The 25,498-nt window shown below is 41.0% G+C and overlaps 1 protein-coding gene across 7 annotated transcripts in view; it reads right to left on the bottom strand.

The window, feature by feature from the left end:
- The window catches only part of IDE (insulin degrading enzyme), a 229,545-nt gene that overhangs the window by 61,094 nt on the left and 142,953 nt on the right, over nucleotides 1-25,498 (bottom strand). For 6 of the 7 annotated variants that reach the window (XM_033940203.1, XM_033940207.1, XM_033940204.1 and 3 more), the window contains exon 15: nucleotides 13,022-13,166. In XM_033940203.1, the coding sequence (XP_033796094.1) occupies nucleotides 13,022-13,166 (145 nt within the window). Of the gene's footprint in view, nucleotides 1-12,278; nucleotides 12,424-13,021; nucleotides 13,167-25,498 lie in introns of all 7 variants that reach the window. The other variant, XM_033940201.1, reaches the window with a different exon arrangement.

Below are 25,498 nucleotides of genomic sequence, written 5' to 3'. Positions count from 1 at the left end.
TTGAGAAGAACGTTGAGGTGAATCTGAACTGGCTGAGTCCTCATCATCAGACGAGAGTGGTTCCTGCTCCAAGTCTCCAAACAAGTCTGAATCCTGAATGTAGCGAGGCTGGTGCCGAAGACTTGGTCACTTCTCCAGATATCTGTGTAGAAGATGACTGGTACTGTGGGACGGGGTTGATCGACTCCCGTGCCGATAATTTCTGCACCGGTGGAATATCAATGGGAGGTGCAGAAGGTGCCACGTACTCAGACTGAACCGTCAGACTGGAGAGCAAGTATCGACGCAGCTTGGACAACCGGTGTCGACATGGGCATGAGTTGGGTTGGTACCAGCATTTGAAAATGCTCACCCAATTCCTCCCTAAGCAAGTTGTCATTTTTTTGCTTTAGTGAAAGTACTGTTTGCTTTTTAGCCGGTACCACTGGTGCCGCACTCCGGCCTGGCGATGAGGAGGCTGATGTCAAGACACTCACTGAGATAGGGACCAGGCGCTTAAGGGACTTTTTCGAATCAGCGTGATTGGCTCAATGCCTTCTAGACATGAGTCCCAGATAGGGTAGGGGAAGGCTTCTTAGCCGACTTACCCACAGAAAATTGCAACACCGTATATGTTTCCACCTGTGTCGAAGGATGCGGTGTTGCTTTGGTTGGTGCCTTCGAAGTCGGTAGCGATGTTGCCCCCCTCCAAAGCGGCACCGAAAAGAAGTTTTTGCTGCAGAAGGTGTTTTTTCAGGTACAAGTATCCGAGAGGTGTTCAGGCCCCAAACACTGGAGGTACCAGCAGAAAGAAATAAAGTATAAAGAAAAAAATGAATGAAAAGTCACAAACCGCGAGAGTGGGAAGGCAGCGAAAAAGAAAAAATTTCAACGGCCATTGAAAAGTGACTTCTTAGCTCCGTGGAAACTAAGAAACTGAAGGGATCACGCGCCTACATCAGGTGGGAAGGCACTCATGCATGCGCGGTGCGGGCTATCACGAACTTTCTAAACACTTAAAGTGGCGATGTACTTTTGAAGTGATCCGTACTGGGGCTCTGTCGGTGATATCACCCATCAGTGAGAATATGCTGCCTGCTTGTCCTAGGATAATTTCATTTATGTAAATGAGCATATCTCCCTAGTTTTAATTCTTTGTGCTTTTTGTGCTCTTACTTGCTTTTGGTTCATGTTGCTATATATTCTTGTACAATGCTCAATAAAATATTCTTTATACATAAATGGTTGCTTTCAATGCCTTCTGAATTAAAGTTTTATCTAACGACTATTACTTCTAAATGTTCTCCAATAACAAGTATAAGAGACTAAGACTGAATGACCAACTTAACATGAAACTTCATAGTGATGGATCCTTCTAATTAACATGAAGGTCAAGTTTTTATATCATTGATAATTACCAGGTAACCCTTTACTCACTGCAATAGTAGACACTGATAAAGGCCAATATTGCCCTGTTTATAGAATGTAAAATAGTTTGATTTGATTTTCTTTCTTTCAATGAATCAATCCAAAAATGAAGAAAGTTAATTTTATCTAATGAACCCATGAAAATATTTTTCTATGTATTCAGGATATACTAGCTGATTCATTAAGGCACTTTAGCAAAAAATAAATGTATACATTAAAAGAAGTTTCAGCATAATACAATTCTGAACATAAGAACTGCCATCTCCGGATCAGACCTACGGTCCATGTAGTTTTAGTCACCCATATCCCTCTATGCCTCTCGTAAGGAGATGTGCATCTAATTTGCTTTTGAATCCTAGAATGGTGGATTCCGCAATAACCTCCTCTGGGAGAGCATTCCAGGTGTCCACCACTTGCTGCATGAAGCAGAACTTCCTGATATTCATACTTAAAAAGTATTGGATTCCCAGTCAAAGTATAATATGATATTAAGTACGAAATCTTTAAGACAAGGATCTCAGGAGTATGTCAAAGTTACCAATGCAATTTAGCCAGGATAACTGTATTAACAATGCTTATGGATTCTAAAAGTAATCTTAACTCAGGGTAATTAAAAAAAAAATCAAAATATAAACACCCTCCACCTTTGAGATACATATGCATTTGTTCTTCTACAGCAGTGTCTCTCAAACTTTCTCGAGCCAGGGAACACTAAAGGTAGTGGCCATGGCTCGAGGCACCCAGAAATGCACGGACGTTGCCGTGATGACATCATTCGCATGCGTGACATCATCACACTGACATCCAAACATGTGCAGAGGCCCTGACATGCCAATAGGGTGTACCAGTAGGGAAATCTAACAAATATCAACTGAGTACCCCAACCACAGACCTCCCAAACTCCACCCTAGACCCACCCATGCTCTTCCCCAGATCCCACCCCCTTTACTAATTGTAATGGAATTTTTTTTCATTCATTTTTCATATACACACAATACACACAGCAGCTACAAATTCTCAAAACTGACACATTTCAATCATTATATTAAAAATAAAATAATTTTTCCTACCTTTGTTGTCTGGTGACTTTAATTTTCTGTGTTTTTAATTATGTTTCCAGGGCCTTTTTATCCACTGACTGTTTTTCTCTCTGTCTTCACTTTCTGCCTTGCATCCATCTTTGACATTAACTTAACATTCAATATTTTCATTTTTCTGCTTTTTTCTCAAAATCTACTTTTCCATGTCTTCCCTTCCTAACTCTCCTTCCCTCCCTATTTCCATAGTCTGACATCTCTCTCCTTCACCCCCCAGTGGTCCGACATCTCTCTCCTTCCTTTTCCACCTTCCCAGTCTGGCATCTCTCTCCTCTCCTTCGCATAATCTGGCATCTCTCTCTACTACCACTACTATTATTATTTCTATAGTGCTACCAGACTCCCCTCCTTCCCTTCCATTCCCTGGTCTGATATATCTCTCCCCTTCCTTTAGTCATCTCTCCTCCCCACCTCCAAAGCAGGCAGGAGGAACGTAGGTAGGAGTTTGGTAGTCTCCCTGAAACTATGGGCCAGGAAATAAAGTGCCCCCTCCTGATGAAACTATTATTGTGAAACTCGAGCGGGGCTGGCTCAATGCACAGTGCTGGGGATTAATGTGGAGATTGTATTTGAGCATAGGCATACTACAAGGACAAAAACAAGTGAACCAAGATGACAAATCACAAGCTAAATAATGTATAAAAGTTAATGTATAATAAAAGTAAAATCAATGTGAACAATATCTTGGTGGACTGGGACTGGCAAGTGCGATGATGGTCCCTTTACTAGCCTGTGCTTGTTTTTAATTGAGCACGCAAGCTGGTGGTCTGAGCATTTCACTTTAAAATTATATTGGTATTGATTGAAGGTGATTGCTAACTAAGTGTATCCTGTGGCATGTGAGAAAGAGTTATCTATATTTTATGGCCAGATATTTAATTAATTTGTATTGTCTATTCATGTCAGAAAGATTCATTTAGCAAGAGCTATTATAGATTCTGTCATACCCTATGATATGCTTTACATTGTTTTCCTAAAGCACTGCTGAATTTGATACCACTGCAGACCTTTTTGGAACTAACCTAGCTCCTTTTCCATAACAGGATCAGAACCTGACGGTTCAAGCTGATTTATATAATTGGAAAAGGCTTGATTTATTGGAACTAGAGCTAACTGGATTATTTATGAATGTATAATATTTATGTTTATTTTGATGGAGATTTCATTTTTATTATATATGCTCATTTAGGGATGTTACAACTTAAATTGTCTATAACAGTTCAAACTTAAAAAGATGGCAGATAAAGGCCATATGACCCATCTAGTCTGCAGAACAACAAACAAACAAAAAAAGTAAAGTCCAGAGAAAAAGGATGCTATTTCTGGCCAGGTTATTTGTTCCCACATGGATTATATTAACCCGAGAATCCTTACTCTCTTCCCTGATTACACTCAGTATTTGACTTGTATTCTTCCTAGCTGAAGAAACTAGAAAGCAAATCACTTTATTGAGTCCCATGAAGTCTGTTTTCAATTGAATGTCACGGATAACGGAGCCCCCCAACAGTCAAATCTTTCTGTTTTGAGATATTTTACACAAGTTACTGTCTAGACTCTGGCTTCACTTCAGTTCCAATTTCTTGAATTATAATTTTCTAGTGCTACAAATTAATTTTGTAAAGGAATAAGAACATAAGAATTGCCACTGCTGGGTCAGACCAGTGGTCCATCGCGCCCAGCAGCCCGCTTACGCGGTGGCCCCCAGGTCAAAGAAGGGTGGATACCTCTATGTGAAAGGTTGTAATCTGCCAGAGCCTACTGTAGCCCATTTATTTATGGATTGTTTTATTCTCTGTGATAGAGGTGGTATTACTCAAATTATGAGTAGTCCTGAAAGCTTCTTTAACAGCATCCAGTACTCGATTCAGTTTAGTGAGCTCCTTTGCATATAGTAAATGAATGGCGGCAGATAAAGACCTGAACAGTCCATCCAGTCTGCCCATAAATTATACCCATTAAAAAATACATGATTAAATTAACATGTCTCTTCTTTGATATTTCTGGGCCGTAGACTGTAAAGTCTGGTATTGTCCTAGGTTCCAAATGCTGAAGTTGCCATCCAAGCTTACTCCTGCCTATCCAACCATCCCGTTGTTTGCAGAAAAATTACCGTAAAGGCCAATAACATCCTCATGTTCTATATTAGAGGAGTTCCCACAGCCCATCCTACACCGAATCACCATATATGAGACACAGACCGTGCAGGTCTGTCCAATACTGGCCTTAGTTCTTTAATTTACATCCTTTGTTTTCTAATTTAAAATCCTCTAGTTTTATTCCATGCTTTTTTGAATTCCAGCACCATTTTCCTCTCCACCACTTTCCTCAGGAAGGCATTACAGGCATCTACCACCCTCTCCATGAAGAAGAATTTCCTAACATTGCTCTTAAGTCTTCCTCCCTGTAACCTCAAATTATACCCTTCTAATTTTACCATTTTTTTCTTCTCTGGAAAAGATTTGGTTCTATATTAATGCCTTCAAGTATTTAAACGTCTGTATCATATCTCCCTTGTCCCTTCTCTCCTCTAGAATATACATATTTAGGTCTTCCAGTCTCTTCTCATATTTTTTGTTCAAACCCCTTACCATTTTCGCTGCCCTCCTCTAGACCGCTTCAAGTCTTTTTATATCCTTCCCAGATACGGCCTCCAAAACTGAACACAATACTCCAAGTGCAGCCTCACAAATGACCTATACAGGGGCATCAACACCTCCCTATTTCTACTGATTACTCCTCTTTCTATATGTTTATGTTTTGTAAGCATTTGCTATACTGCATTAGCGTATTACAGACCTAAGTGATTTATAGTACAATACAAATAATTTACGAAAGGAACTCCATTAGAGATAGGAAAGCACTAGATAGGATACATATAATATCATATGTATTTAACAAGAAAGAGAGGGGAAAAAAAGAGTGCTGAACAGAATTCCTTCAATAAATATGAGGGATTTCTGATGAAGACATATCTTTCCCAAATGATTCCTCAAAATAGAAAGTCTTAAGTCCAGGCTTGAATGACTGTCGTTACCTCTTCTAATGATTCCATAATTTGGGACCAATGAAATAAAAGGCTTTATTTCTAGTAGATTCCCGTTTGGCACTCTTTGCTGAAGGGACTACTAGTCTGCAATCTTGTATTAATCTTAATGTTCTCCTGGGATAATAAGGTCTTATTAACGAATGTAAATATTCAGGTTGTTGGTGATACATAACCTGATGAACCAAAGTTAGCGTTTTAAATTGTATCCTATAGTAAATAGGCAACCAGTGAAATTTTATGAATAAAGGTGTGACCCTATCAAATTTCTTCTTAAAACCTAGCATTTTAATAGCAGTATTTTGAATAGTTTGTAATCTCCCAATATTACTTTTTTTTGTACCCATGTAAACAATATTGCAATAATCTAACTTGGCGATCAATAATGCATGAATAAGAGTATGCAGATTATGTTCCAGAAATAATCCCCTAATAGATCTTAACTTTCTCATGGGATAAAAACATGATTTAACTAAGTTTGAGACTTGGCAGCCAAAATTTAACTGGGAGTCAATCATGACTCCTAAATATTTAAAGGTCGATACTAGAGGGATACTCTGTCTTAAGATGTAAATGTCCTCCTTTGGTTGAGGAGATTGACCTACAATCCAACAAGATGTACATTTTTCCATGTTTAAAACTAACCTATGCCTATTAAGCCATTCACTGATAAGCTTTTAAGCCTTCTGTAATCTGCTTTAAATCAATGTGACCTGGATCAATTTTCGCCACCAGCAGAATATCATCTGCATAACAATATACCCGAAAACCCACTCTTGGATGAATGAGATCAACAGTGCAATAAAGATTTTAACAAGTACCCCGCATGACAACTGAAGAGTTCTTGAGACACCTTTTCCTTTAATTGCAAAAGTCCCATATTGTAAGTACGATCTGAACCATTCTAACGCTGTGGTAGATAACCCAATGTTCTGTAATCTACCAAACAACAGATCATGATCTACTAAGTCAAATGCAGCTGTCAAGTCGAGAGAAGTTGCCAAGGCTATAGATGTCCATTGTCTATAATTTCCAATGTTTCACTAAGAAAACAAGTCATAAGTGTTTCTGTACTATGACCTTTATGGAAGAATGCTTGTCTCAGCTGTCCTAAAATTACATGTTCTATCATTTTACTTGATAAACAAAAGTTTGATACTGGTCTGTAATTTTTAAGGTCTAAAGGATTCGCTTTTTCTGATTCCAGTATAAGTATTACAAACCTCAGGAAATATTCTACTCTTTAAACTTTGGTTAACCATTAATAATAACAATGGTATCAGACAGTGACAATCCATCTTAATTCAAGTGAGCGGGACGGGATCATGTAGAGAGCATATATTTTTTATCTTAGTACTATGAAAGAATTCTAGTTTGTCTTGGACTGACTTATCCATTTCCTCATCTGAATTCACAGGATTACCTATTCGGGGAAGGTTCATAGAGTGTCTCAAGACACTAAATTTGTTTTTGAAAAATTCACCCAAAGAGTCTGGTGCAGGAGTTAAGTCCTGATATTTTGAATTATAATTCTCTGTTAGTGAATGAAAGATTGTAAACTGCTTACTATTATTGTCACTTTTTTCTGTTTGTTTATTATAGAACTCTTTTCTTATTAATTTTAATTATTATAGAAAACACTTTTTTGCCTCAATCTATATCTCCATTCTATTGTTTTATGCTTTCTCCACATTCTCTCTACATGTCTTAATTGTTTTTTATATTTTCTCAGCTGCTATCCATTATACCATTTACAGTGGTGATACCTTGGTAATTTATATTCAATGACTGGTGCCTGATGATCCATTGCTTCTTGGATAATAGATAATATATAGCCTAGCATCCCTTCTGGCTACAGCCACTGCCTTATCACACTGTTTAGAAGCCTTTAGATCCTCAGACACAATCACCCCAAGGTCCCTCTCTCCATCTGTGCTCATCAGCCTCTCACCTCCAAGCACATATGGTTCCCTCAGATTTCTACCCCCCCCCCCCCAAATGCATCACTCTGCACTTCTTCGCATTGAAATTTAGTTGCCAGACGCTAGACCATTCTAACTTTTGCAGATCCTTTTTCATGTTTTCCACTCCCTCCAGGGTGTCCACTCTGTTATAAATCTTGGTATCATCCGCAAAATGGCTAACCTTACCTGCTAACCCTTCAGCAATGTCGCTCACAAACATATTGAAGAGAATTGGTCCCAGCACCGATCCTTGAGGCACTCCACTACTCACCTGACCCTCCTCTGAGCAAATCCCATTTACCACTACCCTCTGGCATCTGTCCATCAACCAGTTTCTTATCCAGTTCACCACTTTGGGCCCTAACTTCAGCCCATGGAGTTTGTTTAAGAGCCTCCTATGAGGAATCGTGTCAAAGGCTGCAAATTACATCTTGCGCAAATCTCTGGTCACCCAGTCAAAGAATTCAATCAGATTTGTTTGGCACGATTTACCTTTAGTAAACCCATGTTGCCTCAGATCTTGTAATCCATTAGATTTTAAAGAATTTCACTATCCTTTCCTTCAGCAACGTTTCCATTATTTTTCCAATAACTGAAGTGAGGCTTACCAGCCTGTAGTTTCCCACTTCATCTCTGCAACCACTTTTGTGAATTGGCAGCACATCCGCTCTTCTCCAGTCCTGCAGAACCTCTCCTGTCTCTAAAGATTTATTGAACAAATCTTTAAGAGGACCCGCCAGAACCTCTCGGAGCTCCCTCAATATCCTAAGATGGATCCCATCCGGTCCCATAGCTATGTTCACCTTCAATTTTTCAAATTGTTCATTAACACTTTCTTCTGTGAACGGTGCAGTATCCATTTCATTCTCAGATGTAACTCTGCTGACCAATTGAGGTCTTTCTCTAAGTTTTCCTTCTGTGAACACCGTACAGAAGTATTGTTTAGCATCACTCTCCACATAGCGGTCCATACCTTCTTTCAGTCTCGTAATTCCATATAGCTTGCCTTAGGTTGACGGCACCACAACTAGTGCTGCCCGATTCAGGAAAAAAAATTTCGATTCGATTCAGCCTATTGAATTGGTTTTTCGATTAAATTTGATTTTCCTGCCCAATTGGGTGGTTTTTTTAAAAACATCCTGGTGGGTTTATTTTATAGCCTCTTCATCCCCTTTGCCTTCTTCTAACCACATTGGTGCTGTGGTGTAAACAAATTAAACAAACAAAAAAGACTTTTCCTTTCTCTGTTAAATCGTAGCTCACGTTTACGGTCTAACACCAGCTCTGGCAGGATACACTTTTCAAATCTGACATATTGTAATCACAAAACAGAAAATGAAATTAGTTTTTCTACCTTTTATTGTCTGATCATTATTCAAATCTTGTTGGTCCCAGGCTCTGGTTGTCTTCTGATAACTTGCTTGCCAGGGTCTCCTTTTTTCTTCTTTCTCTGTGCTAAGCATCCATCTGCCATCCCTGTCCTCCCCCTCCGTTTCCCTTCCCTCCCCAGGAGGTCTGGCAACTTTCCTTTTTTTCGTCTCACTCCACAGATCCACCTTTTCTTAACTACCCTTTCATCCAGCATCTATCCCCCCTTCCCCACCACCCCAGGGTCCATTATCTCTCCCTTTCTGTAACTTTCATCCCTAAATCCCATGGTCCATCATCTCTCTCCCTCTCTTCTATTTTCAGACCCATTATTTCTCACCCCCCAAAGTCCAGCAAATGCACATCACTTTGAACCCCCCTCCTTCCCTCCCTCTGTGTACTGAAGGCCTGTCCCCCCCTTAAAAGTCTGCATCCCACCTCTGAAGGCCTGTCCCCCACCTAGAAGGCCTGCACCCCCCCCGAAGGCCTGCCTGCCTGTCCCCTCCCTTGAAGGTATGTCCCCCCCTGAAGGCCTGCACCTCCCCCTGAAGACCTGTCTCCCCCCTTGAAGGCCTTCATCCCACCCCTGAAGGCCTGCCTGAATCTCACCCCCAAAGGCCTGTCCCCTCCCCCCTTGAAGGCCTGCATCCCACCCCTGAAGGCCTGCCTGCATCCCATCCCCAAAGGCCTGCCTGTCCCCCTCTGGAAGGCCTGCATCCCCCCCTTGAAGGCCTGCATCCCATCCAAAGGCCTGTCCTCCCATTTGAAGGCTTGCATTCCACCCCTGAAGGCCTGCCTGCATCCCACCCCCAAAGGCCTGCTTGTCCCCCTTAAAGGCCTGTCTCCCCCTCCTTGAAGGCCTGTCCCCCCCCTTGAAGGCCTACATACCCCCCAAAAGCCTGCCCCCCTGAAGGCCTGCATCCCCCCCGAAGGCCTGTCCCCACTGAAGGCCTGCCCGCCCCACCCCGAAGGACTGCTCACCCCCCCTGGCCTCCCCGCACCGGCGTTTACCTTAACGAAGCAGCCTGCAGCAAGATAATGATGCCAGCGATCTTAAGTTTGCACTGCTTCGGAGCTGTTTCCTCCGCCGTGGTCCCACCCCTCCTCTGACGTCAGAGGAGGGGCAGGACTGCGGCAGTGTCATTTGAAGTCACTGGCTTGCTTTGCTAATCTAAAAAATTGTTGATGCCAAAGGAAACAATTTTGACCAAAAAAAGCAACAAAGATGCTGAAGCGCATCATCAGAAATGGGGGGAGGGGACATGTGATGCTTTTCAGAATGCAACAACTGCTGTCGAAAAATAAAAATATTACTTACCTATGCTCTTCTCCTAAGGAAAAAGGTTCTACAACAAACTGCAGGAGTGTCAAAATGTTTTGATGTACACACTGGTACAAGAAACTGCATTTATTGAATTTTTTTGCAACTATTTTATAAATATATAGCATGCACACCTGTTGTAGGAAAGATAGGATAAGTATTTCATGATCACAGTCATCTAGATCAGTGTTCTTCAACCTTTTTACACCTATGGACCGGTGGAAATAAAATAATTATTTTGTGGACCGGCAAACTACTAAGACTGGAAAAAAAAAAAAAAACCCTGTCTCCATCCCGTGTACAGGGAGTGGGGAAAGAGAGAGAGAGATCCATGGTGCATCTCTCCCACCACCTCTACTGCCATATCCAACATTTTTCCCTCTCTCATCCCCCGGATCATGTGCAGCATTTTTCACTATTGCCCACCAGCCCTATGCCCAACATTTCTCCTTCTATCACCCCTCTCATCAAGGTCTGACAGGAGGGAGATTTCCCATTCCTCACTGTAAACATCTCATCATTTCAACCTTAAAAAGGAATGAAAAGATCCAATTTCTAGCCCAACAACTTTTTATTCTTCTCTGATCTATAGTATTCAGATCACGGACCTACAGGGAAGCTCCTGGTTACTAAGATAAGCTTCCTGCCTTTTTACTGTTCTCTCTGGAAGGAACGGCTCTCCCCGACTCTCACTCAGAGAGAAGTTCCCTGTCTCCTAAAGAGAAGTTCCTTATCTCCTTATTTATCTTCTCTTTTTCCCTACTACACCTCGAACATAAGAAGCGCCATCTCTGGATCAGACCTTCGGTCCATCAAGTCCGGCAATCCGCACACGGGAAGGCCCTGCAAGGTGCCGGCCCTTCTCCTTTCTTACTACTTTGTCTACCCTAACACTAAAAGCCTGTCTCCTCCTATCCTTTACTATGATTTGCCGCAGGTCGACTTGACCACAAGATTCTCTTACTTCATCTTCACCTTCTTTATTACCTCTCTCCACGATTCTCTGGCCCAAATCCTGCCCCTGATTCTTATCAGCCATAGTGCAGCTTACTTTAGGTCCTGGGAATAAATCTCCCTGTGGTTATCTGCCAGATCCCGGCCCCACTAACAACGGACAATCTTCTGCCCTCAGCTCCGCCTACGGCTCTAACACAAGCAAATAAGAACTCAACTCCTCTACTCCAGGTCCATCCTCAGCTCCTTTCATCAGCCAATAACAGCGCAGCTTCTCAACCGCCTGCGCTCTGCCCCTAGCTCTCACACTCGTCAATAGCGGGCAACTTCAATCCCAAAGCTCTGCCCTATTTATCATTCTTGACACCAGCCAATAACAGCATAGCTGTTCCTGACTTCTCCAGCTCCTGACTTCTCTGGCTCTCACACCTGTCAACAAGTGTGACTTTTGCAAGGTGGCAGGAGGGTTAGCAATTATAGACAATCCTTTATGGACCGGCAGGAAATTTCTGTGGACCGACATCGGTCTGTGAACCGGCGGTTGAAGAACACTGATCTAGATGACCATAGGTAGAAAAAGGATTGCTAATGTTATGTTACTTTGATAGGATTCCTCAGGCCACATCTATCCAAATCTAGAGATAAATTCCTCTAGAAAAGCTGTTTTGGAAAAAAAAGTTATTTTTTTTTCTACCAATTCACAGATTTTAGAAACATAGGGCTCCTTTTACGAAGGTGCGCTAGCGTTTTTAGTGCATGCACTGGATTAGCACACGCTAGCCGAAAAACTACCACCTACTCAAGAGGAGGCGGTAGCGGATAGTGCACGGGGCATTTTAGCGCGTGCTATTCCACGTGTTAAGGCCCTAACGCGCCTTTGTAAAAGGAGCCCATAATATTTACTATATTAAACCATCCAAGCAGAGCAGAAGAGCAAATTTTTAAAAAAAATCAACTAAAAATAACTACTAATCTTTATGAACCTATTCCTTTAATTCATGATTAAAAAAAAAAAAAGAGATGATGCAAGTAAAAACAGTCATCTCAGAAGAATGCCATTACTGTATATTTTCCAAGCTCTCCTTTAAGCTCTTTTCTTTCTTTCTTTTTTATATTTTACTTACAAGTATTGCATTCATTCCTGATGCAATGCCATAGATCAAACCTGAGAGGCGTGCTGCATATGTATACTCTTTTAAATCATCCTTCAATAACCTGAGTAACAGGTATGTCATGTTGCAATGAAGAGGATCAGCATAAAGGTAGCGACTAACAAAAAGAAACACAAAAGAAATGCTTTGATACCTCAAGCAATGGCACAATAGTGGATGAAAAAAAAAACATGACTGAAGAGTATGTATATGCAGCCTCACATTTATCAGTATGTTTTGAAAATGAATGGCCAATTTAAATATTTTGGTGAAAATTAATATGAAGATGATTTTTTTTACATTGGTCAAATATTTCAATGGAAAACTTAAATTGAATAAAATAAATCAGGAGTCACACAACAGGATGGTATGTGACTTTCTTTTTTTAGAAGTAAAACTTCAATTCTAACTTACCTAAAGAATAAAAAAAAAGCCAAGAAGCAATTCATTTAATTTGACAACAAATATTGTTGAATAAAGTGCATGGTTTAACTTGGAGTTGAAATTATTTTAAAAAAATGTATACTGATAGAAATCAATTTAAAAAAAAATTTTAGTTAAAAAGCAACAGTCAAAATAAAAAACAAACAAAACAAACCTTAGATCTTCAGTAGAAAATGTCACAAAAAAATTCCTTCCACCAAATCAAAATAGAAATCTTGATAAGTGGAAGTAGTCTGAAGGCTCTAAGATTTTCCTTGATTTTGGGTACTTACATACATCCCATAGGTGGTATTTTGGAGGTCATAGCTCAAGCCAGCTAGCTCTGCTGCATATGCATACTCGTTGAGGGAGTCTTTGAGTAGTTCAAGGTACAAATAGGCCATGTTACAATGCAAAGGATCCACATAAGCAAATGGGCTGGAAAAAAATTTTGACAATAAAATATTCATTTTTACTTTTTTCCTAGTTACTGTGTTTGGCCATTTTATAATTCAGCTTTGAGCACATTGAGGAGGTGAATTTTCCAAAAAAATTTCCCCATAGAATGGGAGAAAAACACTTCATAAATCAAGCCTTTGATTGATTCACCGAATGGAAGGGGTGGAGAATGTATATCGATGGCACAAACTAATCTCAAATGACAACCAATCACTTTTAGTTTTGAAGTGTTTGAATACATTCATACATCTTGAATTCATTGCTTTTAGATAATAGATCTACAATGGGCACTTGCCCATTGTTTCCATGATTGCTATAGTTTAAAGTAACTTTTTTGTGGTTGATTTTTGACTAAATTTTTCCGTAAGGTATTGATAATCAGCCTTGAATAACAACAACTAGTGGTGAAACAATAGCCATCAACTGCTTACGTGAAGCTGAACTATTCAAATTTAGCAATTTATGAATATGCATTGTTCCATGGTGTTAGTGATAACAGGATGAACAAAGTTAGTAAAACAAAGAACAGATATTCTTAGAAGGCAGTTATTCCCTAGTCACACAAGTGGATCAAATGACAATGCTCAGTAAGGACCAGACTCTAAAAAGACCACAAAACATTTATCATGCACACATGGAAGAGTTCCTACAGTGCTAAACTGTTCTTCTAATTTCTAATAACAGAGCTTTAATCGTGGAAGGTCAACTTCAACATGGAAAATGAAAGAATATGTGTAACTAGTAAACTAGTATCTTTAGAGAATACCATTTAAAGGTAAGCAACCTTGCTCTCTCTGAAGTTAAGCAGCTCGCTATAGTCACACAATTGGGTTTCTTCAGTTAAGGTTTGTCTTCAGTGAAAAGGGAGACCCTCCCCCCCCCAAGATAGCCAATGCTTGACCATGTTTTCATCAAGTAGTTACCTTATTCTGTTTTTACACTTTTTCAGGGTAGGCAAGATAAAACACAATGGGGGGAGGGGGGATGGAGTTGGGGCCCAACCCTTCCAAGAGGCCACAGAGAGAGCTCCAAGAGAGGTGGTGGAGATGAAAACGGTGACTGAGTTCAAAGAAGCGTGGGATGAACACAGAGGATCTAGAATCTGAAAATATTAAATATTGAACTAAGGCCAGTACTGAGCAGACTTACACGGTCTGTGTCTGTCTGTATATGGCCGTTTGGGGGAGGATGGGCAGGAGAGGGCTTCAATGGCTGGGAGGGTGTAGATGGGCTGGAGTAGGTTTTGACGGAGATTTCGGCAGTGGGAACCCAAGCACAGTACCGGGTAGAGCTTTGGATTCTTGCCCAGAAATAACTAAGAAGAAAAAATTAAAAAAATTAAAATTGAATCAGGTTGGACAGACTGGATGGACCATTCAGGTCTTTATCTGCCATCATCTACTATGTTACTATGTAACTTATCCCATTGAAAGGATATATTCAAATGGCAATAGGAAGTAAAAGTAGAATGAACTCCAATCTGCAGCCTTCCAAACCTTTTCAATAGGGACAGACCTTCAATGGACATCCAATATTACAATGATCCTAATATTAAGGGTCTTGACATGCCTCTAAGGTCAGACCTGCCCAGATATAACAAAGGGAGATGCAATCTGCAAATCAACTAGAAATGGTACATCATGTAATCAAAATTCCATGCCTATTTGGATTAAAAAATGTTTTAACTGAACTTCTATGAGCTTCAGAAAGCTCAAGACAGAGGGGTGGCTCTTTCATAGTCTAAAATAGGCATTCACTTTTGTAGAGAAATGGTCTAGAATATTGCTGGAAGGAAATCTGATGCTACTTTATGAAGAAACTGTGAGATGTGCATAACGCTTACCACTGTTGCTGGGACCAAACAGTGAACATGTTTGAAGCAGATAAGTCCTTTATGACATGATTTATCTATTGAAGTAAAAGGAATTTTTTTTCCAGTAATTTAAGCAGCTTTGTGAGGGAGTTTTTTTTCCAGCCAATGAAGTTATCCACAGGGTTCCTCCTTCATAACCTAGAATTTAGTAACCATTGCCGGGGGGGGGGGGTTCTCATTTATACTATGAAGGCTATATTGCTGAAAATATGCATAGCACCACTGTATTATGAAGAAATGTATCTTAAAGTAGGTAGGTCACAGAAATCAAAAACTGTGGGTAACTGAAAATGTTACCTCTCAGCCTACAAGAGTTCAGAAACTTAAAGGCGGCTTTCTCTAATTCATTAAAAAACACAATGATGTCCCATGATAATGTGAGAAGCCTGATGCGAGGCTCCAATCAAGTAAGCCCTGCACAAATCTGACAACTAAAGGCTATACAACAATACAAGGGGGTGCTGAAAAGTTCTCTGCCCAGCCAAGAAGGGAATGAAATTTACAAGTTATTCCACATATTCACCCCTAAGTTCAACACACTTGGCACATCATGTTTGAAGTTTCTGTAACACTCCCAAAAAATACTCAATGTCTGGTCACTGAAATACTGCTCCGTTGTTGCAAACGCCTCTGAATCACTCTAAATTTGTCACCCTTTCAAACTCTTTTCAAGGTTTGGAAACAGAAAATAGTGATATGTAGCAAAGTCTGGTAAGTAGGGTGGATGGTCTGCAACAAAGCATTCATCGTTTTGCCAGCCTTGTGAGCAGGTGCACTATCTTGCAAAAAGAGAATTCCTTTCTGCAGCTTCCCTCTCCTTTTTTCTTCAGTGCCTCCTTTAATCGGCATAGCAAGTTATAGTAGTATTTTACATTAACTGTTTGGCCTCTTGGAAGATAGTCACTACAACACCTTCCTGATCCCAAAACACTATGGTCATGATCTTTCCTGCTGACTTTTGGATCTTGAATTTCCTTGGCCTTGGAGAACCTGAGTGCCACCATTGCATGGACTGTTTTGTCCCAGGATCATAGTGGTGTAACCATGTTTCATCAACAGTAACTAGTCATTCTAAAATGTTGGCACCAGCTCACTGAAAATGCTGCAAAATAAGTGTCCATATTGTTTTTCATCAGAATTCAAACATTTGGGCACCCCCACTAGGCTGACAGCTTCTGCATATCCAGCTGCTCGTGGATTATACACCCAAAGGTTCCCTGGATATCTGTAGTGTCTCAGCAGTTGTTTTAGCTAATATTTACCAATCTGCCAAAATCAGGTCATGGACATAGTCATCAATTTCAGGAGTTGACATCGTTTAAGGCCTCCCAGACCTTGCTGCACCCCCGGTCTCGAAATCTCCATGCTGAAAGTTTGCACACCACTTCTTCACTGTGGAGGATGATGGGCATTTTTCACTCAATGTCTGCATCATACATTCATAGATTTCCTTTGGAGTTTTCTTCTGCAGGAATAGGAACTTCATGACTGCTCAGAGTTCCACACTTGAAAATTCCATACTTTTCGTTGACATGATTCAATCAAAGATCTGAAACAATGTCAAAACATAGCATTACTATTCTGCAAACTGGCACTTCGCAAAATAAGACACTCTTTTCAGTTACAATGACAAAATAATGCTCAGAATTTAGGAAACTGTCTGGGTTGAGAACTTTTTAGCACCTCCTCATAGAGCTCTCTTCTATAGCATAAAAATAGCCATATAGTAAACTATAGGAGATAAAACTAATTGGCCTAAGCAGTCTACTCTATGTCTGTCTTGAGCATTTAAAATTTTGTTACCATTTTGTTGTCCCTTATCTTCCATTCTGCAACTTCATTACATGGAAATACCCAGGTACATTTGTAAAATGACTGGTTACATCTGTAATACCGGTAATTTTAAAGAATCTGCATAGAATTTTCAACGCCAGTCTTCACACTGATAACAAAATTATTTTTTACTATACTGAAATAACTGTTATGAGTGTGAAGATTGGAGTTGAAAATTCTATGCAGATTCTTTAAAATTGTATACTATTTTCAGGATCGTGTGATTGGAAAAATTAACCTGGGAATAAATAAATGAAACTCCCCCCTTTTTTTAAAAAAAGAAAAGTCTAGTACATGTAATAAGCCAATTATATAAATAAAGCATGGTCTCTTACCTGTAATAGATATCTGCCATAGACCAAAGGATTGATAATGCACAAAATTGGGTGATACCAGGATTAAATAGCTTTATCAGCGCTCAGACCTAGTCTAAAGTTCTAAGCATATGTAGTCCTTCCTGTGCACACACACACAGGGAGGTGGAAGGATTTATGTTCCCGATCAATTCTGAGGTCTACCAAAAACACTATAGGTGAGAAAAAAATGCTTTTTTGTTGATAAACAAGATTGAGTTAGGTACACAAGTGGATTACTCCAGGCTCAGAATTGCTAATTTGCCCACTGTCCAGGAGCAGCACGATTAAGAAGATTAAGTAATGAATGATAACAAAACAGCTTGTCCAGCACAGTTCAACCAAATGCACAGTTTCCAACTGACTGATCCAAGTAGTAGAGCAAGGTGAAGGTATGAAGTGAGGATCAAGTCATCTTGATATGGTAGATTTCAAGATAGCCAGAGTAGTTTCAGTGGCTCTGGTTTAATAAAGTTAGATTTTACTGATTATAGTAGTACTAGCTTGTCTGTAACAGAACTAGATGTAGAATGCTAACCAAATTTTCAAGGTTTCCTTGGCTACTGGGGAACCAATTCTACTGAGGTCAAAAGAGACAAACACCTATCTGGGCTAATATAGAAGATTCAGTTTTTAAAGGAAGTGGGTGCCTTAGGATTGTCCAGAAAAAGCTAAAGTTGGAAAAACTGTGTAAATTAAAGTTTTATCCATGAATTTGATTGTGCTTGATCAGAAAATAATTTAAAAAAAATTTTTAAGAACATCCTGGGGTCCTTCAAAGCCACTGATTACATAAAGCACAGTTTTTTTAAAATGTGCTATTATTTTTGCTTAATGGAGCAAATTTCTTGGTATTATAGCTATAACATTTGTTTTTTTACATTCAACAATGATACATTGATAAAAACATTTTATGAATGAACCTTCAATATCTGCACTTTATTGTGGAAAATAACAGAAATTTAACATACATATACATTTTAGTATAATCATATACCACTGGCATTCTAAACACTCAAGCATTTAATGTTTTCTTGAGATAGGATACCGCCTTCATCACTGGATCTGTGATGATGCCAGTGGAAAAGTCAGTTATCAGCTTAACACCTTGCTCGGCTGTGTCGTTAACCATTGGGTCTTTGGTGATGCCAGTGGCAAAGTCAATGTTGTCACAGTGAAGATGGTTAATGGCACAGCCGAGCAAGGTGTTAAGCTGATAACTGACTTTTCCACTGGCATCACCACAGATCCAGTGCAGATGCTATGAACCAATATGTGGAGAGTGATGAGGAAAAAGCAAACATGCTAAACAAATATTTTTGTGCTCACAGAAGAAAATCCTGGAGAAGGACTGAGATTGGCTGGCAAAGTTATACACAAGAATGGAGTAGATACCGCATCATTCATGGAAGAAAGTGTTTATGAACAACTTGAAAAATTGAAGGTGGACAAAGCAATAGGATCCATCCCAGGATATTGAGTGAGCTAAGAAAGGTTCTAGTGGGTCCTATTAAAGATTTGTTCAACAAATCTTTGGAGACAGGAGTGGTTCCTAGGGATTGGAGAAGAGTGGATGTGGTGCCAATTCACAAAAGTGGTCGCAGAGATGAAGCAGGAAACTATAGGCCGGTAAGCCTCTCTTCAGTTATTGGAAAAATAATGGCAGCGTTGCTGAAAAAAAGGATAGTGAAATTCCTAGAATCTAACAGGTTACAGGATCCAAGGCAACATGGTTTTACTAAAGGTAAATCGTGCCAAACTAATCTGATTGAATTTTTTGATTGGGTGATCAGAGAATTGCATCAAGGACATATGCTAGATGTAATTTACCTAGATTTCAGCAAAGCCTTTGACACGGTTCCTCATAGGAGACTCTTTAACAAACCTGAAGGGCTTAAGTTAGGACCCAAAGTGGTGAACTGGATTAGAAACTGGTTGATGGGTAGACACCAGAGGGTAGTGGTTAATAGAATTTGCTAAGAGGAAGGAAAGGTGAGTAGTGGAGTCCCTCAAGGACTGGTGCTGGGGCTGATCCTGTTTAATATGTTTATGAGCGACATTGTCGAAGGGTTAGAAGGAAAGGTTTGCCTTTTTGCGGATGATATCAAGATTTGTAACAGAGTAGACACAAAAGGAGGGAGTGGAAAACATGAAAAAAGATCAGCAAAAAGGATCAGTTAGAGGAATGGTCTAATATCTGGCAACTAAAATTCAATGCAAAGAAGTGCAGAGTAATGCATCTGGGGATTAGAAATCGGAAGGAGCCATATGTGTTGGGAGGTGAGAAACTAATATGCATGGATGAGGAGAGGGGCCTTGGGATGATAGTGTCTGAAGATCAAAAGGCAAAGAAACATTGTGACAAGGCGGTGGCTGTTGCCAGAAGGAGGTTAGGTTATATAGAGAGAAGCGTATCCAATAGAAGAAAGAAGGTTGTTGGCGAGGCCTCACTTGGAGTAGTGTGTTCAATTTTGGAGAACATATCTGGCAAAGGACATAAGAACACTTGAAGCGATCCAGAGAAAGGTGATGAAAATGGTAGGTGGTCTGCACCAAAAGAAGTATTACGACAGACTGGAAGCCCTGAATATATATACCCTAGAACAGGGGGGGCCAAATGTTGGTCCTCGAGGGCCGCAATCTAGTCAGGTTTTTAGGATTTCCCCAATAAATATGCATGAGATCTATCAGCATACAATGAAAGCAGTGCATGCAAATAGATCTCATGCATATTCATTGGGGAAATCCTGAAAACCCAACTGGATTGCGGTCCTCGAGGACCAACATTTGACACCCCGGCCCTAGAAGAAAGGAGGGACAGAGGAGATATGATTCAGATGTTCAAATACTTGAAAGTTATTAACATACTCGTAGAACAAAATCTTTTCCAGAGAAAGGAAAATGGTAAAACCAGAAGGCATAACTTGAGGTTGAGGGTGGTAGACTCACGAGTAATGTTAGGAAATTTTTCTTTACGGAGAGGGTGGTTGATGCCTGGAATGCGTTCCTGAGGGAGGTGGTGGAGAGGAAAATGGTTACAGAATTCAAAAAAGCGTGAGATGAAAACAGAGGATCTCTAATCAGAAAATAATGGTATATATTGAAGAACTAAGGCCAATACTGGGCAGACTTGCTCGGTCTGTGTCCCATATATAGCCATTCAGTTGAGGATGGGCTGGGGAGGGCTTTGACAATTGGGATGATTTAGATCAGTGGTCTCAAACATGCGGCCTGGGGGCCACAAGCTGCTCGCCAGGTACCATTTTGAGGCCCTCGGTATGTTTATCATAATCACAAAAGTAAAATAAAACAGTATCTTTATCATATGTCTCTTTAGCTATAAATTACAATATTATTAAGACTTAGCCAAAAGGAAAGATTTATGAACTATAAAGAGTTTTATCTCATACAAAATTGTCATTTCTTTAATAAGACATTAACTATTTTTTTCTGCGGCCCTCCAAGTACCTACAAATCCAAAATGTGGCCCTGCAAAGGGTTTGAGTTTGAGACCACTGGTTTAGATGGACAGGAGTGAGCTTTGATGGAGACTCCAGTAGATGGAACCTAAGCACAATACTGGGCAGAGCTTTGGGTTTTTCACTCAGAAATATCTAAGAAAAAGGACAATTTAAATTAAATCATTAATCTTTAGTGTATGGTTGGCCAAACTGGATGGACCATTCGTATCTTTATCTGCCGTCATTTACTATGTTAATATGTGAAGTCTTGTTGCAAGGAGTTGAACAGCATCGAAGGCTTTATCCTGACTATCTTAAGAAGACATTGAGATCTATATTCTATAAACAGCACCTTAAGTTAGGTACTGGTAGGCACTCTAACTTAAGTTGAAAACGCCGTTTAAAAAAAGAAGAAAAACATTTAAAAGGAAAAATGTAGGTGCCTATTGGCGCCTTTAAAACCAGCATCTGCATTATGCCTAGAGGCACTTTATGACGCCTAACATCAGAATTGGCGTTAGGCGTCAAAAAGTGCCTTCGTAGGTGTGATTCAGGAAAAAGGTAGGCACATAAAATATAGGCCTTGAAAACCCTGGCCTACATTTCCAACGCCTACCTTCTCCAGAGCCACGATTTTATATCAAGCATTATTGCGTGATGGACAGATGTTTTTTAGATGGCTGCCGACAAAGGCGCCATTTATAGAATTTGGGCATGAATGTTTGGAATGCCATTGGTAGAAGATAAACAGAGCTTTATGTAATCAGTGGCTTTGACGGACCCCAGGATGGGCTTAAAATTTTTTAAAAAAATTATTTTCTGAACAAGCACAATCAAATTCATGGAGAAAAAAAACTTCAATTTGAACAGTTTTTCTGGACAATGCCTTTTTGCAGTCCAGATTCTGAAGAGATTTCTCATATGGAAATCCTATGAGGATTAGGGAAATATGTAGGAAGCTCTATTTCCTCATTGACATGAAAAGGCATGATTACCTCTGTCAAGAACTACCGTATTTTCACGCAAATAACGCGCACCCGTATAAAACGCGCACACGGGTATAGCGCGCAGAAATCACGATGATATGTACAAAAACTTTGGTATACCGCGCTCACGGGTATACCGCGCATGCTGCCCGACGCTCCTTTCGCCCGCCCTGACTTTCCGTGCGCTGTCCCGACTCTCCGTTCACCCCCCCTGACTTCCGTGCACTGTCCCCCCTTGAAGGTCTGTCCCCATCCTGAAAGCCTGATGCCCCCCCCGACGTCCGATACATCCCTCCCCCCCGAAGGACCGCCGACTCCCCAACAATATCGGGCCAGGAGGGAGCCCAAATCCTCCTGGCCACGGCGACCCCCTAACCCCACCCCGCACTACATTACGGGCAGGAGGGATCCCAGGCCCTCCTGCCCTCGACGCAAACCCCCCTCCCCCCACCGCCCGCCCCCCCCCCAAGCACCTCCGACCGCCCCCCAGCCGACCCGCGACCCCCACGACCCCCCCACCCCCCTTCCCCGTACCTTTGGTAGTTGGGCCAGAAGGGAGCCCAAACCCTCCTGGCCACGGCGACCCCCTAACCCCACCCCGCACTACATTACGGGCAGGAGGGCCTGGGATCCCTCCTGCCCGTAATGTAGTGCGGGGTGGGGTTAGGGGGTCGCCGTGGCCAGGAGGGTTTGGGCTCCCTTCTGGCCCAACTACCAAAGGTACGGGGAAGGGGGGTGGGGGGGTCGTGGGGGTCGCCAGGGGGGTCGCGGGTCGGCTGGGGGGGCGGTCGGAGGTTCTTGGGGGGGGCAGTCGTTGGAGGGAGGGGGGTTTGCGTCGAGGGCAGGAGGGCCTGGGATCCCTCCTGCCCGTAATGTAGTGCGGGGTGGGGTTAGGGGGTCGCCGTGGCCAGGAGGGTTTGGGCTCCCTTCTGGCCCGATATTGTCGGGAAGTCGGCGGTCCTTCGGGGTGGGGGTGCGAGTGGTCCTGCCGGGGGGGGATGTATCGGACGTCGGGGAGTCGGCCGGGCAAGAGGGCTTGGGCTCCCTCTTGCTCCGATCGTGGATGCGGGTGCGGGTGGGAGCGCGTGCGAGCGGTCGTTCGGTGTGGGGGTGCGAGCGGTCTGGCCAGGAGGGTTTGGGCTCCCTTCTGGCCCGATATTGTCGGGAAGTCGGCGGTCCTTCGGGGTGGGGGTGCGAGTGGTCCTGCCGGGGGGGGATGTATCGGACGTCGGGGAGTCGGCCGGGCAAGAGGGCTTGGGCTCCCTCTTGCTCCGATCGTGGATGCGGGTGCGGGTGGGAGCGCGTGCGAGCGGTCGTTCGGGGTGGGGGTGCGAGCGGTCCTGCTGGGGGGGTGAATCGGGCGTCGGGCGGGGTGGGAACTATGTTTTAAAACTTTTGTATACCGCGCTCACGCATATAACGCGCGAGGGGTATGCGCGGTAGGTAAAAACGCGTATAACGCGCGCGTTATATGCGTGAAAATACGGTAATGAGTAAAATAACAATTATGAAACAGAGTATAAGGTTCATAAGGAACCAAGGCCTAAATTTCATTTATTCTTCTAGCTAAGTAATCAGTACTAGAAAGAGCACTTTCCAGGTGATATACATGAGTAAAGTGGACTTCATTTGTTTAAAAGATGGCTTCATGAGAGAGAGAAGACGAACATGATAAAGAATTTGGTGTTATCCTGTCACATGCATGCGGATGATATATCCAAATGTCTTGTATGCGGCTTGAGGGTAAAGAAGAGGTTATGAGTAGGGTTAATCAGGGGTTGAGGTCAGTTGAGAGTTGGTTATGGAGGAATAAACTGAAGCTTACCATTCAAAAAATTAGCTGTTATGGTTGCACAGGCCCAGGGGTTTTGATTATTTGCCCAAACTAGGAGAATCAGGTTTTGAAACCTGTGGAAGAGATTAAAATATTATGGATAATATTAGATGTTTTGTTGACAATGGAGAAACAGAGCAGGTAGAGTTGGCCATATTAGTACATGCATGGATTATTACTCCACTTGATTACTGGAATGCTTTATATACAGGAGTATCCAACTGCAGAAGTTGCAGTTTAATCCAGAATACTGCAAGAGTACTTAAAGGTACAAAATTAAATGAACATTTTCATCCTATTTAAGAGAACTTCATTGGCTGGCTATAGAACAAAGGGTAGATTTTAAGCATTTAATTTTAGTGTAAAATTTCACAAGGACAAGAATCAGAGACACCAGTGGCTTATAACAAGAATGCTGTTTAGGGCTTTATGTTCATCTCAAGTGCGTTAGAAAGGCATACGGGTGTAATAATGAGTGAAACGCGGAAGCCTGCCTTCTTCTGTGTGGGCTCTATTCCTAATATTCTACGTTTTCATAAACCATGTAAGGCCTGGTTATTTCAGTTAGTCTAGGGGATATGATGGATGATAAGGATGGGGAGGGGGTTGGAGTTAGTAGATCATGAGATATTGTTGAACCTGTTGAACCATTTTGGAAAAGATGGGTTCACAGATGATTTCAGAGTTTTTAGACTAATCATTTTTTGACTAATCATAAAATGGTTAAAATAATAAAATTTTTATCTTTTTCTTGAACACCTAGGTGTGGATTTCCCCAGGGTTCCCCGTTATCACCAATTTATATTCCACATATCCAACAATTCTATGTGGATAATTAAACTAATGGCAACACATAGAACTAAGCTTTCTAAAATAGGCATTCATTCCTTTATTTATGCAGAAAATATTACAATCTACATACATCCCCTTTTCAAGTGATTTTAAGGGACTAGATATCCTAGAATTTGGGGCTATGGAATAGAAATTAAATAGGAGGAAAAAACCCAAAAAGTAGTATTTTCAATCTAAAGATTTCACTATCAATGATACTAAACATACATTAGAATCGCATTTAAAAATACTGGGCATAATATTTTCATGTCTTATCTCCACATAGCAGAAGTCAAATTTGAAATTTATTAGGTGAGTTACCAAAGAAATAAACTTTCATAATGGGTTATTTAAAGAGAAAGAGGGAGTAATACTGTGGTGTAGGGGAGGGTGTCTAACAACTATTTCAGAAATCTGTTACTTTTAACTGAAATTTAGTAACATAGGGGTCCTTTTACTAAGGCGCGCTAAACGCTAACGCGTCCATTATATTCCATGCACTAAAACAGCTAGCGTGCCTTAGTAAAAAGGACCCTATAAATATCTTATCTGATGCTTTTTCTTGAGAATGCCCAGTTCTCTTAAAAGTTAATCTCTCTGAACTCTTACAGAATGAATAAAACTTAATGATTTAGAAGAAAAATATTTATTTGATTTAAATCAGATTTTTAAAAAAATTTAAATCAGATTTCTTTGATTTAAATTGGATATTTTTAAATAAAATACGTTTTTGAGGAAAAAAAAATCTATCTAAAGATAACTTTTCTATTTAAGATATATTATAGTCCAAAAGTATTCATCATGAAATAAGGATTACCTTTTAATTATGTAGCATGAGACTGTATATTTTATTTAAATATTTATATACCACTTATAACCTAAGTGGTTTACATTCAGGTACTCAAGTATTTTCCACTTATCTGTCCCGGTGGGCTCATACTCTATCTAATGTACCTGGGTCAATGGGGGATTAAGTGACTTGCCCAGAGTCACAAGGAGCAGCATGGGATTTGAACCCACAACCGCAGGGTGCTGAGGCTGTAGCTCTAACCACTGCGCCACACACTTATGCAATGTTTAAATTTTTGGTAAATTAATTCCATTAATCCATTCATAATGTCACAGGAACTAGTTGAGTGG

Source organism: Geotrypetes seraphini, chromosome 4, assembly GCF_902459505.1.
Source record: "Geotrypetes seraphini chromosome 4, aGeoSer1.1, whole genome shotgun sequence".
NCBI lineage: Eukaryota > Metazoa > Chordata > Amphibia > Gymnophiona > Dermophiidae > Geotrypetes > Geotrypetes seraphini.
The sequence above is the reverse complement of the archived record's forward strand: the minus strand, read 5'-3'. Positions and strand labels throughout refer to the sequence as shown.